A 12898-nucleotide genomic window follows, 5' to 3' on the forward strand; every position below is an offset into this window, starting at 1 on the left:
TCCCAGGTCACAGGCAGGAAGCTGGATGGGAAGTGGAGCTGCCAGGATTAGATCCAGCACCAATATAAGATCCTGGCACATGCAAGGGACTTTGTCAACTTCTTTCGTTTAATCTCGTACCGCAGCCCCGCTGCCTTGACACTGCCCCCACCCTGCACCACCACAGTGAGCTTCTATTCAGGCAAGACTCTGGTTCTCCAAAGGGAAAAAAAGAAGAAATACGTCTGGGAGAGCCAGTGGATTCCAAGTTATTCTCTCAAACTCATTTCCCTCATTTATACAACAGGCCAGAATTGAGTTAATTAATCATGGCTGACTTGACTCATTATTGTGACTTTTTGGTTTTATTCTTTTAATTGATTCTCACTTCTTTTCCTGAATGCTAAGCGCTTACCCTATTTTCCCTTCTTTCACCCCCCAACCAAAGAAGCAACCAGTCGCTGCTGTAACTCACAGGATCTCTAGCAGCAGGTCTCCGTATGCGACCATCACCCCTCTGGTACCTGGCAATAAGAGGAGATGCTTGTCTCTACACACCTTGGCCAGAAGCCATGGGCTTGCCTGTTGCCATGTGGGAAGCTGCTCGTGTCATGTCATGTCATGGGGAAGCTGTCAGAACTTTGTCAATTGGCACTTCTGCTGACATCACAGACAAGACTCCAGACTTAAGCTGGTCAAACGAACCCCCCTCTGGTTGCTGCTGTTGACTTGTGTGTTGCTATTTCCAAAGTACAGTGTGTTCCTGCAAAATTAGCCATGAAGCAAGACATCCACAATGGGTTTACCCCTGAATACCTTGGGGAATTGTGCATTGCTACACACATACGATGTGCCAGGCCAGGCCTGGTTTTGATAATGTACATACTACAAAAAACCTATAGTTAAATAACCCACCCTACAGTTGTGTTGTTGTGGTTGCCGCTCATTGGAATTTGCAAGAAATATGTGTACTCCCTGCGAAAAGTTGACATAACGGAACCTCGGATGAGACTTTGTGAAAACAGTGCTGGCTGTGGTCCTGCTCATGTGTAACCTGGGAAGTAGCAGGTGGCACAGGCACCTGGGCCTGGCATCTAGGAGGCCCTGCTGGAGTTGCAGGCCCCAGCTTCAGCCATAGATGGTGTTGGTATTTGCAGAGTAAACAGCAGGTAGGGATTTTCTCTCTCTCTGCTTTTCAAATAAAGAAACAGTGAAGGAAACACACATTACAAAATGAGCAAACCAGCTACACTGTGCCTCCCTACCCATTACTACTTTCATTTCCGCAACATGTCTTTGCTGTTGTTTAGTCTTTATCATTTCAGACTCATCCATGTGTAAGTGCATATTTATGTGTGTGCCTATGTGAGTAGCCTTTTAACAAAAACTGGATTGTTGTTACAGAATTGGTTCAACTTGCTTTGTTTCACTCTTTGTATCACATCTGATGAATCCACTGCATCCCAGAGTCTGGAACGACGGTGGGCAGCCCACTATTTGTAGAAATCAAGTCTCACTGCAGTCCAGTCATGCTTATTGTCTATGGTGATTTTCCCACCCCAATAAAAGCTACGTTGAGTAGCCATAACAGAGACGGAGACTCCACGTCTGTCAGCAGCAAAGTGTGAACTAGGAGACTGTAGATAAACAACGAGCCATGGTCCCCTCGCCGGCTTTGGCACCAGTGGACATTGATGATCTCTGACTTCCAGGGCTGGGCCACTTATCCCTGGCTCTCTGTAGAGTGAGGATCCATCGGGTTACTACAGTGGAACATTCTGCATGGCCAGATTGTCCCCTTCCTGGTGTTGGTACCAGTTCTCCCACCCATTGAAGAATGGGCTCAGACCTCTCCAAACTTCAAGACAGCAATTGCACTCCTATCTTTTTTTCCATTAAAAATGCAACCTAAGGCTCAAGAAATGTCACTCATTCAGCCAAATTTTGGTCTCCTCTCAGGAGTTCTCACATTCACTTTAATATCCCTTGTGTTTGTTGACTTTCTTAAATATGCTGACTACTTGTCCTTGTACTTAGAGAGGGTTATCTCAGTTTAGACACCCGGTGCATAGTACGTTTTCCCCACTCTGCGGTTAGGTGAACTGAGAGCAGAGCATATATGTACAGAATCCTGCTACAGACGATTAGCCAGAGCTGGTCCCAGATAGTCTTCTGAAACTCTGGGGGGAAGCCTGGGTCCCCAGAAGGGCCCCAAGTATTGTTAGAGAAACCAAAACTGGTGGAAAGCCTTGTGGTCAATACCTCCAGAAGCCAGCTGTCCCAATCTCAGCATTTCTGGGACCAAGTGATACGGGCTGTGATTGTCCTAGAGAAATGCAGGTGTCAGGTGACACCTGCCAAGGGCAAGTGGAGCCCAGAGGGCAGTTCACAGGGCTAATTCTGTGGTCTGAGTTGTTTTCCTTTATCCTGGGAGCTGTGTTCTGGCACTGGTTCCCCCTGGCCCCCGAGCCACCCTACCTGGATGGGAATTCCTGTGCAGAATGCCCCAGCTTAGGACTTCAGGAATTATCTCATCCGTTCCAGGCCTCTGTTTCCCCATCTGAAATACAGCAGCACCAAGACTGCCACCTATTTCTGAAACTGCAAATGTTAGCCTGGCTGAGTCTTATCAAATAGCATATATTAGGGTGTGAAAGAAATATCCTACACTTTTATAAACCATTGTTAGTATGAATTCGCTTTGCTAAAATAATAATAATAATAATAATAATAATAATAATAATAATAATGGTTAAAATAATTACGTTCCTGGGAGAACAGTTAAACTTGAGCGGGACATAAAGGTTTGTGACACAGATGCATACACATACCATTCCCTGCTGTGCCCTGCTTTGAATCCTGCTACATGTAGATGGTGTTTTCCCAAAGCTACGTGCTGGTCAGTCTTCTAAACCCTCATTCACACAAGAAGGGCTGATTCAAGGAGACCGAACCTCTGACTGCTGCCCGTATCCTGCCTGTGTGCTCCCACCTAGCAGGCTGGTCTGGCTCGTTTTTGAGGGGGACCCAGTGCCTTGTTTTCCAGTGATGACCCACCAACGCAGTCTCAGTTGATTCATGGCTCATCCCCACTGAGACTTTGCGGAAAACTCCCCATGTCATTTGTACCTGCACGACCCCTCCTCCCCATGCCGCCTGCAGCCCTGAGCCCAGTGCTGCATAAGCCAAGGACAGGGAATCTGAGAATGTACGCCAAGCATAGGTAACTACCCAGCAGCACACAAAGGGAAAGGCAAATGGTGGTGTTTACCCTAGCACTTGGTGTGTGTTTATAGGAGAAAGCCATCTTTTGTCAGAGGAATTTATAATGATTACCAAAACTGCAAAGCTGAGAAGTGCACACAGCGACCAATTGATGTGATTTATTGAATTCTGTGCTGCTAAACATCCCTGGTGCTTTTCTTCAAAATGACTCACAATTGTCCTGAAAACTGGAATTTCCAGTATTATAGGATTATACACCAGAAAACATGCCCATCCATTCAGCCATCCATTTATTATGCGTCATCTTACTTCTTTCATATCCTCCTTCTCGATTCCAGTTCATCCCGTACCAGTTGCCCCTGGTACTCGACTTTGACTGCGTTCAGTTCCTATGCTTCCATCATCATCATCAGCTCAGTTTTTCACACATTCCACCACTCCTCTCCCTGGATCGTGCTGCCTAAAGACCAACCAGACGGGACCTCTGAGACCTGGCTAACTCTCCAGAGCCGCGAGAACCTGTAGCGAATGTGCTCTCTGTAGCTTCGTGATCAGTTTACTCACCTCTTGTCCCCAACCCGGGCAGTGGGCTCAGTTACCTGCTTCTCTGTAGATCCAGAACAGTTTCTGACATCTGGAAGGTTGCGGAAGTGGACCTGATCTCTAGAAAGACAGTTCAGACAGAATCCAGTCCCTGTCCTGGCAGGCTTGTCTGAGGCATGGGAGAGGAAAAGAGACAGATAACAGGATCTGAAGAACTAAGGGGGGCGGATCTCGGCATCAAGAGACGCATGAAAAGGCTGGGCCTTAGAAAGCATCTCGGGCCCTGTTGGTTGCGTGGGGAGAGGCGCTGGAGGAAGACGGATCCCTGCTATTAAACATCCCGTCCGCCCAGAGAGCCAGGGGTCTCGTTGCTGAAGTTTATTGCTTCAGTTTCTAACCTTTCATAAGTGCTTACTTGGCAGCCCTATCGAGAGTGGTATTTGATTCTGGAAGCATCTTAAAGGAGCAGTGCCCGACCTTCCACGTTCCCCTTTTTCATTTAGGCCATAAAATGTATTGGTTTTGTGCATTACTGCCATGGGAGGAAAAAAAAAATCGCATGTTAGTTTCCAAATGAAATGACATTTAGTAAAGTGTGCATTTAAGATAGTTTCCAAGGCTGGCTTTTACAGAGTGCTGGGAAAGGGCCTCCCTCATCCCAGAGGAGGAGGAGCTGCTCACAGGTGCCTCTTTCCTCTCCGAACCCCCCATATTGGCCGTCGCGGACATTCTCTAAGAGTCTCATGAGGTCTAGCGATAGCCTTGCTCAGACAACATCACTCACCTTGTTGGGGGTGTCTGACCCTGCTGGGGGCCCTGGGCTTTAGTCTGCAGGAAAGGAGGAGGACGGAAGGCATGTGATGGCTCTTGGTTGAAGAGGAGAGGTCCCTGGCCACTTAGGCAGACAATGTCCATGTCATAAGTGGACCCTCACACTGGCCCATAACAGCCAGTGCACTCAGAGAAGTGGTGGTGATGCAGACTCTACCAGACAGCAGGCAGAATGTGCTGGTGGCAACACCCTCTTCATGGAATAACTGAGGAAAGCGTTTAGCGACGTGATCCAAGAGGAGCAGCCCGTCACCCCAGAGCATAGATGGAACGCAGGATGCTGTGTGGCAAGGTCAACAACAATGCAAACACGTCCACAAGGAGCTTCTCATTATCACCCAATCTCATTTTCCTTGATCAGCTTCGTTTGAAGGGCAGGAGAGCAATTTCCATGACTGTTGTTGGATTTTGCATTCAATACGCTCTCTAATAGGAACATTATAACACAGTGTCCCTTCACTTTGCATAGGTCAGTAGGCTACTTGTTTATTTAAATGTTAGTGCTTCTATGAGCTTGACCAATCCGGGTAATATTTGAAGATACGTTAAATATATCAATCTTATTGTAAGGTGCAACATTTTATTTAATTAGTGAAAATGGAAGGTATCCTGGTTATTACTACATTTTAAAAAAAGTATTTTCTTGCAAGGCAATCACATTAAAATATTTTCTGATTATAAATGCACTGCATGTCATAAAGGATAATTTGAAAACTGCAAAAAAGCATTAAGAAGAAAGTATTGCCATCACATTAATTGCATCACCCATTTAGTTTTATGTTTTACATTTAGATATGTGGCCCATTTTGAGTTAATTTTTGTGCAAAGTGTGAGGTTTGGGTTAAAGTTCTTTTATGTATGTATGTCTGTGTATAGACATTCCCATTATTTTAGCATCATTTGGTCTTCGATATACCACTCTTTGCATTTTTTAGGGTGGTCATTATAGGGATTGTAATACATGTATTTCGCACATTTTACATCAAATCTTTATGTACAATTAGCATGCAAAAATCTTGTAACAATAATTAACTTGAGGTTGCCAGTAATTCACAATGCAAATGTATATAAATACATCAAAATTAAAATAAGAATGATGTTCATTTTTATAGCAACTAAATGCACTTACAGTTGAGCAATTCCTGTCATATCTGTCTATACATGTGGATAGATTATTTTGAAATCAGCCAAGATGAAGAGAGAGTACACTTTACCGTCAACTGTGCACCTCTTTGCTGTTTTCATTTCACGTAGTGCGTACAAGTCAGAAGGTAGTCTCAGGCTTTAGCTGTTGGACATATTGTAATGGACTCGAGTAGGCGTGTCTATTCTCTTCCTGTTTACCTGTGTGTTTACCATTTCCTGGAGCAGGTCTGTTGGTCATGGAGTTTTCTTAGTTGCTTTCATATTTCTACTTCATTTCTAAAGGATATTGGACTAGGAATTCCAGATTAGCAATTTTTTTCAGCAGTCAATAATAAGGACGGTGCTTTTTTCTGTCCTGCCTGTTTTTTGAATGAAAAAGCCACAGTGACTTAGGTGTCTGCTTGCCTACATGGAGGGCTATATATCTCTGGTTGTTTCCAAAGTTTTTGTTTTAGGTTTAAGCAGTTAGGGTGTGATGTAGCTGGGTATGAATTTTGTGAGGTTAGCTCTGTTTTCAACATTTGGATTACATGCAATCCTTGTGTATTTGTATGGGGTACAACTTAGTATTTCAAAAGCATGTACCAGTCATACCAGGCTGTTAACTGTTCCATTTCCTTGTCCTTTTTCTCACAGCCTACCTGCTCCCCCGCTACTATTATTTTTAGTTATTTATCTATCTTTGTATTTATTTGAAAGGCAGGGTGACAGAGAATGAGAGATGGAGATGGATCTTCCATCTGCTGCTTGACTGTCCAAGTGACAGCAGAAAGCTGGTGGGAGCTAGGCAGGGAGAAGCGAGGAGCCAGGCAGGTCATCTAGGTCTTCCACCTGGATGTCAGAGACCCAATTTCCCATGTGCCTCGGTAGGAAGCTGAATCAGAAATGAACCAGCCAGGACTCCAACTAAGACTCTCCTAGGGGGTGCCTGTATCACAAACAGAGGCTTATCTTAGCGTGCCATAATGCTTATCCCTCTGTTCCAGGTCTTTATTCAGAATGTCAAATGTTGTCATCCCATTCTAGGGTGGCACACCAGGGCTGTTTATTTACCTTCACCCAGCTGTGTGGTGGTACCTGTTATTCAGCCTTTCATTCCCCATCTTTCCACCCTTTCCAACTTGTAGTAATGACATTTGAAAGTCAGATAAAATGGAGCTCCGGTTAGCATCGTGGCTGCTGCACTTCTGATACAGGTCTCTGCTAATGTGTCCAAGAAGGCAGCAGCCGATGACACAGAGCTTGAGTTTCTGCCACCCCAACTGGGAAACCAGGATGGAGCTCCTGGCTTCTGATTTCATCCATCTTTTCTACCTTCCCTCCCTGCCTCCCTCCTTCCCTCCCTCCCTCCCTCCTTCCCTCCCTCCCTCCCTCCTTCCCTCCCTCTACCTTTCAAAGAAATAAATCAGTTAATCATTACAAAGCAAACTCAGAGAGGCAGCATTGTAGCTCAGTTGGTTAAGCCACTATCTACAGGGCCAGCATCCCATATAAGTGTTGATTCAAATCCTGGCTGCCCCATTTCTGATACAGTCCTTTGTTAATGTGCGTAGAAAAGCAGCAGGACATGGCACCAGCACCTGAACCCCTGCCACTCACTTGGGGACCCAGTTGACATTCTTGGCTGCTGGCTCTGCTCTGGTCCAGCTCTGACCATTGCAGCTCTTTGGAGAGTGAGCCAGCCAATGGAAGATCTATTTCTTTCTGTGTCTCTTCGCCCCCCCATCTCTATAACCCTAAATTTCAAATAAATTAATCTTTGAAAAAAGCAGATCAACTGTATGTGAATGTGTTCTGAACATGTGGTGTTTGTTCTTCTGAGTCTGGCTTATTTCATTTAACATAATGATATCTAGTTGTATCTATTTTGTCAAAATATCAGGATTTCAGTGTGTGTGTGTGTGTGTGTGTGTGTATCCTATTCATTTGTGTGTATCTTTCATTCACTGATTTTTCTCCTCCAAGGCCTGCACCAATGGGGGCAAGCTGAAGCTGAGAGCCAAGGCTCGAGCTGAATCTCCCACATGGGTTATGTGGGTCCAAGTGCTTGAGTCATCACCCATCTATTGCCTATGGTGCACCCCAGGAGGAAGCTGGAATTCAGAGTCGAGCTGAAGCTCAGGGCCAGGGACTCTGGGGCATGATGCAGACGTGGCAAGCAGTGATTTAACTGCTCTGTCAAAGACTTGCCCCTCTGTGCAGATTGCATGTACTCCTGGTTGGCTAGCATCATGGCATGCTCCTTCATGCATGGATTGGCCATTTGTATTCATTCCTTTGGGAAATGTCTGTTCAGATTTTTGCCTATCTCTTAACTAGATTTTTTTTCTTTCTTGTTGTGCTTGAGCTTCTCAAGTATTAACCTTTTGTCAAATGAATAGTTTGTAAATAGTTACTCCTAACCTCTGGTTGCCCCTTCTCTCTTGATTTTTCTGTTACTTTGTAAAAGCTTAGTTGGGTTGGGGGATTGTACTTGTTTCCTTTTTTTTTCTCTTTACTATTTTGGAATATTTCCTCTTTATTTTATTTTATTTTATTTCCTAACTTTGATGAATGACTTAACCTATTTTTAACACCACTAGAAACCATCACATCTCTGCACGTTTGTAGCTGCTTCCCTTAGCATCTAATGTCTTTGAGCATTTGGCATATGTCTGATTTCAAAAACATGGTTTTAAAAGGCTGCGTGTTTGGCCATCCTGTCAGTATATTATAACTTAAATTTTTTCCCCATCATTAAGCATTGTAATTTGAACATTTTTGTTTTGTGAATAAAACTGGGTTCATTAATATGTAAATATGTGTGTGAGCGTACATCTTTGTTTTGTTAAGCACTCTTCTTTCAGATAGTTTTATAGTTTTCTATAGACTTAGGTTTCTGGTACATACTATCTAAGCATTCTTGGTTTTGTTTTGTTGTTACAAACATATAAAGAACTTCTGATACAAGACACATGAACTATACATCAGAAGTAAGTTCCTAAACCTTTTTATCCTGTTGGAAATGTTTCAGAAACTTGCGGCACACCGTCATTGGCTGGGAGTTAGGAGTCATTCATGGGTTAAAAAAAATACTAGAACATTTCCAAATAAATAGTGAATTCAGAATCAAAATTTCCTTCAGCCTTGTCATTTGGGGCAAAGATATAATTCTACTCCCATAAAGGCTTGGCGGCAACACCAGATCCCCGCTGCCCTTGTGAATTTCACTGAACATCTGTGTTGTTGGTGTCATCATTTAATCCCATATTCCTAGCTCCCTCGAGCCCCGCCTCACCCCGTTCCCTGCTGAGGAGTCTCGTTGGCTGTTCCAGAACACATGTTGGCAGGGCAAAGATAAGCAAGCAGGGTTCATGTCCCCGTTCTCTTTTTCCAGGTGGAGATGACAGATGGAGCAGGGTCTGCTTCTGATGGAAGCACTCACCCCAGAAACTTCCCCGTGTAAACCTGTAGGGACTCAGGGCCATCTGATTCGGACTTGACCGAAGAATGTAATTCATTTGTCAAGATGCAAGTGGTGGCGACACTCGTGGCCCATGACATTGGACACCGTGTGAATTCTCATGTCACCTCAGAACCATCCCCAGTGGGGGAGATGTTTTAGAGGGGAGTCTCAGCTCCCATGTTGGGGGCGTTTCATTCCTGTAGCTCCCTCCTGGTACAATGTCAAAGTCTCCAACTCCCCCAGCTACGGTTCTGAATCACACAGCTGAAACTCCAGGAGACACCCAGGCGGTGTCATCTCAAACATCAAGCACACAATGAATGAATTCTAATTCTTCTTGGAGCTGAGTAATCACTTTGCAATCACTTCTGTTTTGTTTCCTGTTGCTCCTCAGGCAGCATGTGCTGACCCGACCCCTCTCTTTTTTCTTTGCAGGTTTCCAGACAACAGATGAATTGTGAAAGAGAGCAGCTAAGGGTAGGTACACCTGCTTGCAAAATGCATCCCAGTTCTTATTTCTGTGTGATCAGCAAAAATTTCCTGTTCTCTCCAAAGACACAGGTGCTAAATAACAGACTTCATCTTAAAGGCTGGTAGAGTTGAAAATATTTATCCCAGCTAATTTAGTATTGATTGAGCTGGTAAATACAGTATATCTTCTTTTGAAGTACCATTATAGTAGATATGGATTTTTTGATTTAGATTTGGCAATAAATACTTCTCTTCTAGAATCAGTTTGACATCATTGTACTCCTTTTTTTTATGTACAACATGAGGTCTAAGTAATAACAAAGGTCAAAAGGAGGCCTTGCTGCCTTCTTAATGGGAATCCCAAGCTGTTTGCTGAGTGGCTAAAATACTCTTTTGCCATGGACTGGGGTCATAGATCAGTGAGCAGCTAATCTATCAAGGTCATTTTCTTGGAGAATTCAAGTCATCTCTAGACCTTTGGTTTTTGGTGGCATTTGTGTCTATGGGAGAGAGAGCCAAAATATTAAACCTCATATTCTGTGTCTCTACTTAAAAATGAAGTTGTTTCATGGCTCTGGTATATTGGATGTAAAATGTGTTCCTCTGATGAGAGCGCCGCATGCGCCATGGCATTGCTTGGCTATTGTGTCTGGGCCAGTGTCCTTCTCCACTGGGGTGTGGCATTTTAAGAAATCATGGAAGGATCCATCGCTGTACTGACCACTTTGCATTTTTGTGTTTGTATTTGTGCTTTGGATGGATGCATTTGGAGTCATGACTGGCCCGTGTTTAGTATCATTAGTAGAAATACAGAATTTGTACAGGAAACTGTGACCCCCAGTTTGAAAGACAAACTAGAAAAATCTGTGGCTTTTTACATCAGCACAGTGAGGTTGGATGCTTGGGCCATTGTGTCCAAAGATATCTGATTACATTGGTGCATTAATTCAATATGATGCCTTGATACACTGCCCTATACCTTCTCAAAACACTTCCTTAGTTATCATGTCAAGATGGCAATAATTTGTAGCGTTACCTCCATTTTCCAATTGCTTGGCATCAGGTGTATTAAGTCCTTATGTAAAACAAACAACAGAATTCAGTTGCATGAAACCTAGGCTGTAGGTTGAGATTTCCTTTTCTGCTATGCATATTTATTTTATGTGATATCCCAGCAGGGTCCTCTCCATTAACCTTTCATCTCTACACACTTCACAGCTAAGTACCCAAGCCAACATTACTTGTGGCTCTGCCATGAAATGGCCTTCAAGATGTTTTAAGCTTTCCTGAGCTCTCTTACTACTTTTCCCCTGCAGTCTGAATTACTGGTTCATCATAGTAAATAATGTATTGCAACTTCAGATTTCTCTTCCTGCGTGGATGGGGATGGTGGTGAGAACTAGGTCAGCGATAGATACTGCAAACAAGTGTGTTGTCTCTGGGAGCCCCTGATAAGTCCTCAGAATTAAGAGACTACTAAAAACTCTCCTGTAAATGAGCCTCCCCAGGCACATGAAGGAACAGTGAGGTGCCGACATGCTTGTCTGCAGTTTGAGGGTCTGGTTACTTCCCCTCCAGGAGGACATGTCAGGAGGGTGCAGTTTAGGAAGAAGAGAGGAGCCCTCTCCCTCTCTGTTAAATAAATTGAAGCAATGGTGTGATAAGATGAATCTGTTAGTTTGGTCCAAAGAACGGTCCCAATCGTCCTGTGGAAGGTCATGAATTTGGGTTCTGTCTGTTGCTGATGTTGTCTTTTTTCTTGTTCACATTTTAAGTGGATTTATATTTTGTACTGGTAGATTACGTATTTGAATCCGATAGAACACACATTTCTCTGGGTTAAGATTTGAATGCGACCAAAGAGAAGGTAGGGGCATCTTTCTCTTCCTTCCCCTCTCAAGGACCCCCAGTTGTCATTTTGCTGTGGGGGATTTCTCATCACTGATGCTGGTGTCTGCTGTAAGAATATGTCCTTTTACTCCCTCCTTTTCCCTCTGTCCCTGTAACTCTTTTCTTCTCTCCCTCTCTGTCTCCTCATTCTCTTTCTCTCTTTCTTTGCTCAGCCCTGCCATCAATAAGGTGATTTTCTATTGGGAGACACTTACTTTCTACAAGAAGTTTTGAAATCATGAATGCTTTCCTTCCTCAATGAAATGTGTTTCTTTCTCTCTCTCTCTCTCTCTCTTTCTCTCTCTCTCTCTCCCCCCCTCTTTCTCTCTCTCAAGGTTGGAAACAGTGGAATGAAATTAGGTATCTATGTAATTCCTGACCTTGTTTATTTGTCTGCCAGCCACACTTACAACATGCTTCAAAGGGAGCAATCAAAATGCGTTTCCAGATTTGCTGTGTGGAATGCTTGGACTCTGGGTATGTCATTGTTTCATAATACTTCGTCAATATTTTCTGTTGTGTTTTCGGAATCCTAGGATAGAAGAGAGTGGTTGCAAAATGTGTCCCTTTCCCCTGGCCTCTAAGCAGTAGCAGTTCGCGTAGGCATGTAAAACATCCCTTTCTTTGCATGCACGCCAACTCCATGCAGGTCAGCATATCCTTTTGTTTTCCTCATCAATGCTAGGATAAGTTTGCAGCATGTACTCTGAAGTGTTTGTGCTATAAAATGTTAGGAAGTATAGCAGAAGTCGCACACTGGACACATTTAGGAAACAGAATCAAATTTCCTTTAGCTGCAGGACTTCTCCGAGCCTTCACTGTCTGAAGGCAGAGCACAGAGAGATGGATCTAACACCCAGTTTTGTGTAAACACAGCTGAGCACATTGCTGTTGCAAATGTGCCCTGAGAAACACTTCTCAAAATCCCATCAGCTTTGTCTGTTTGATGGCCATTGTCTCAGCCTTATAGAAAAGCCGGCTGAGAGTAATTTAAAACATTGAGCGATTTTATTACCTCCTGGTTCCAGGGCCGCTGTGGTGGATTTGTAACTTCAGGGCTGTAGGGAGTGGGGATGTCCTTGTACATCCCTCGGGCTCTGCTTCCCTCCTCCACTCTGTATGTCTTGCTCCCAGCTGCACCTGCTCGTGTGACAGCATCCTCCTCAGAACCAGAGGGAGATGAGCCTGACCCTCACAGCTCTTGCCTCTGACTGGAGGAAAATCTTTCCCAGAAGCCTCCTCTGCAGATGTTTTCTTAGAACTGATTGGTCAGTCTCCACATCTGTCACCAGCACAGGGACTCAGCAGCCTCGATGATTGGTTATAACGGTCAAGGCTCATCCCTGGGGTAGACACATCGTGGCTGAA

At 44.1% G+C, this 12898-nt stretch overlaps 1 protein-coding gene across 12 annotated transcripts in view; it reads left to right on the top strand.

Moving 5' to 3' along the window:
• The window catches only part of RBFOX1 (RNA binding fox-1 homolog 1), a 1600707-nt gene that overhangs the window by 1053724 nt on the left and 534085 nt on the right, over positions 1-12898 (top strand). For all 12 annotated transcript variants that reach the window (XM_058681067.1, XM_058681061.1, XM_058681073.1 and 9 more), the window contains one exon: positions 9605-9646. In XM_058681067.1, the coding sequence (XP_058537050.1) occupies positions 9620-9646 (27 nt within the window). In that variant the 5' untranslated portion in view covers positions 9605-9619. The remainder of the gene's footprint in view (positions 1-9604; positions 9647-12898) is intronic.

Source organism: Ochotona princeps, chromosome 24, assembly GCF_030435755.1.
Source record: "Ochotona princeps isolate mOchPri1 chromosome 24, mOchPri1.hap1, whole genome shotgun sequence".
Lineage (NCBI taxonomy): Eukaryota > Metazoa > Chordata > Mammalia > Lagomorpha > Ochotonidae > Ochotona > Ochotona princeps.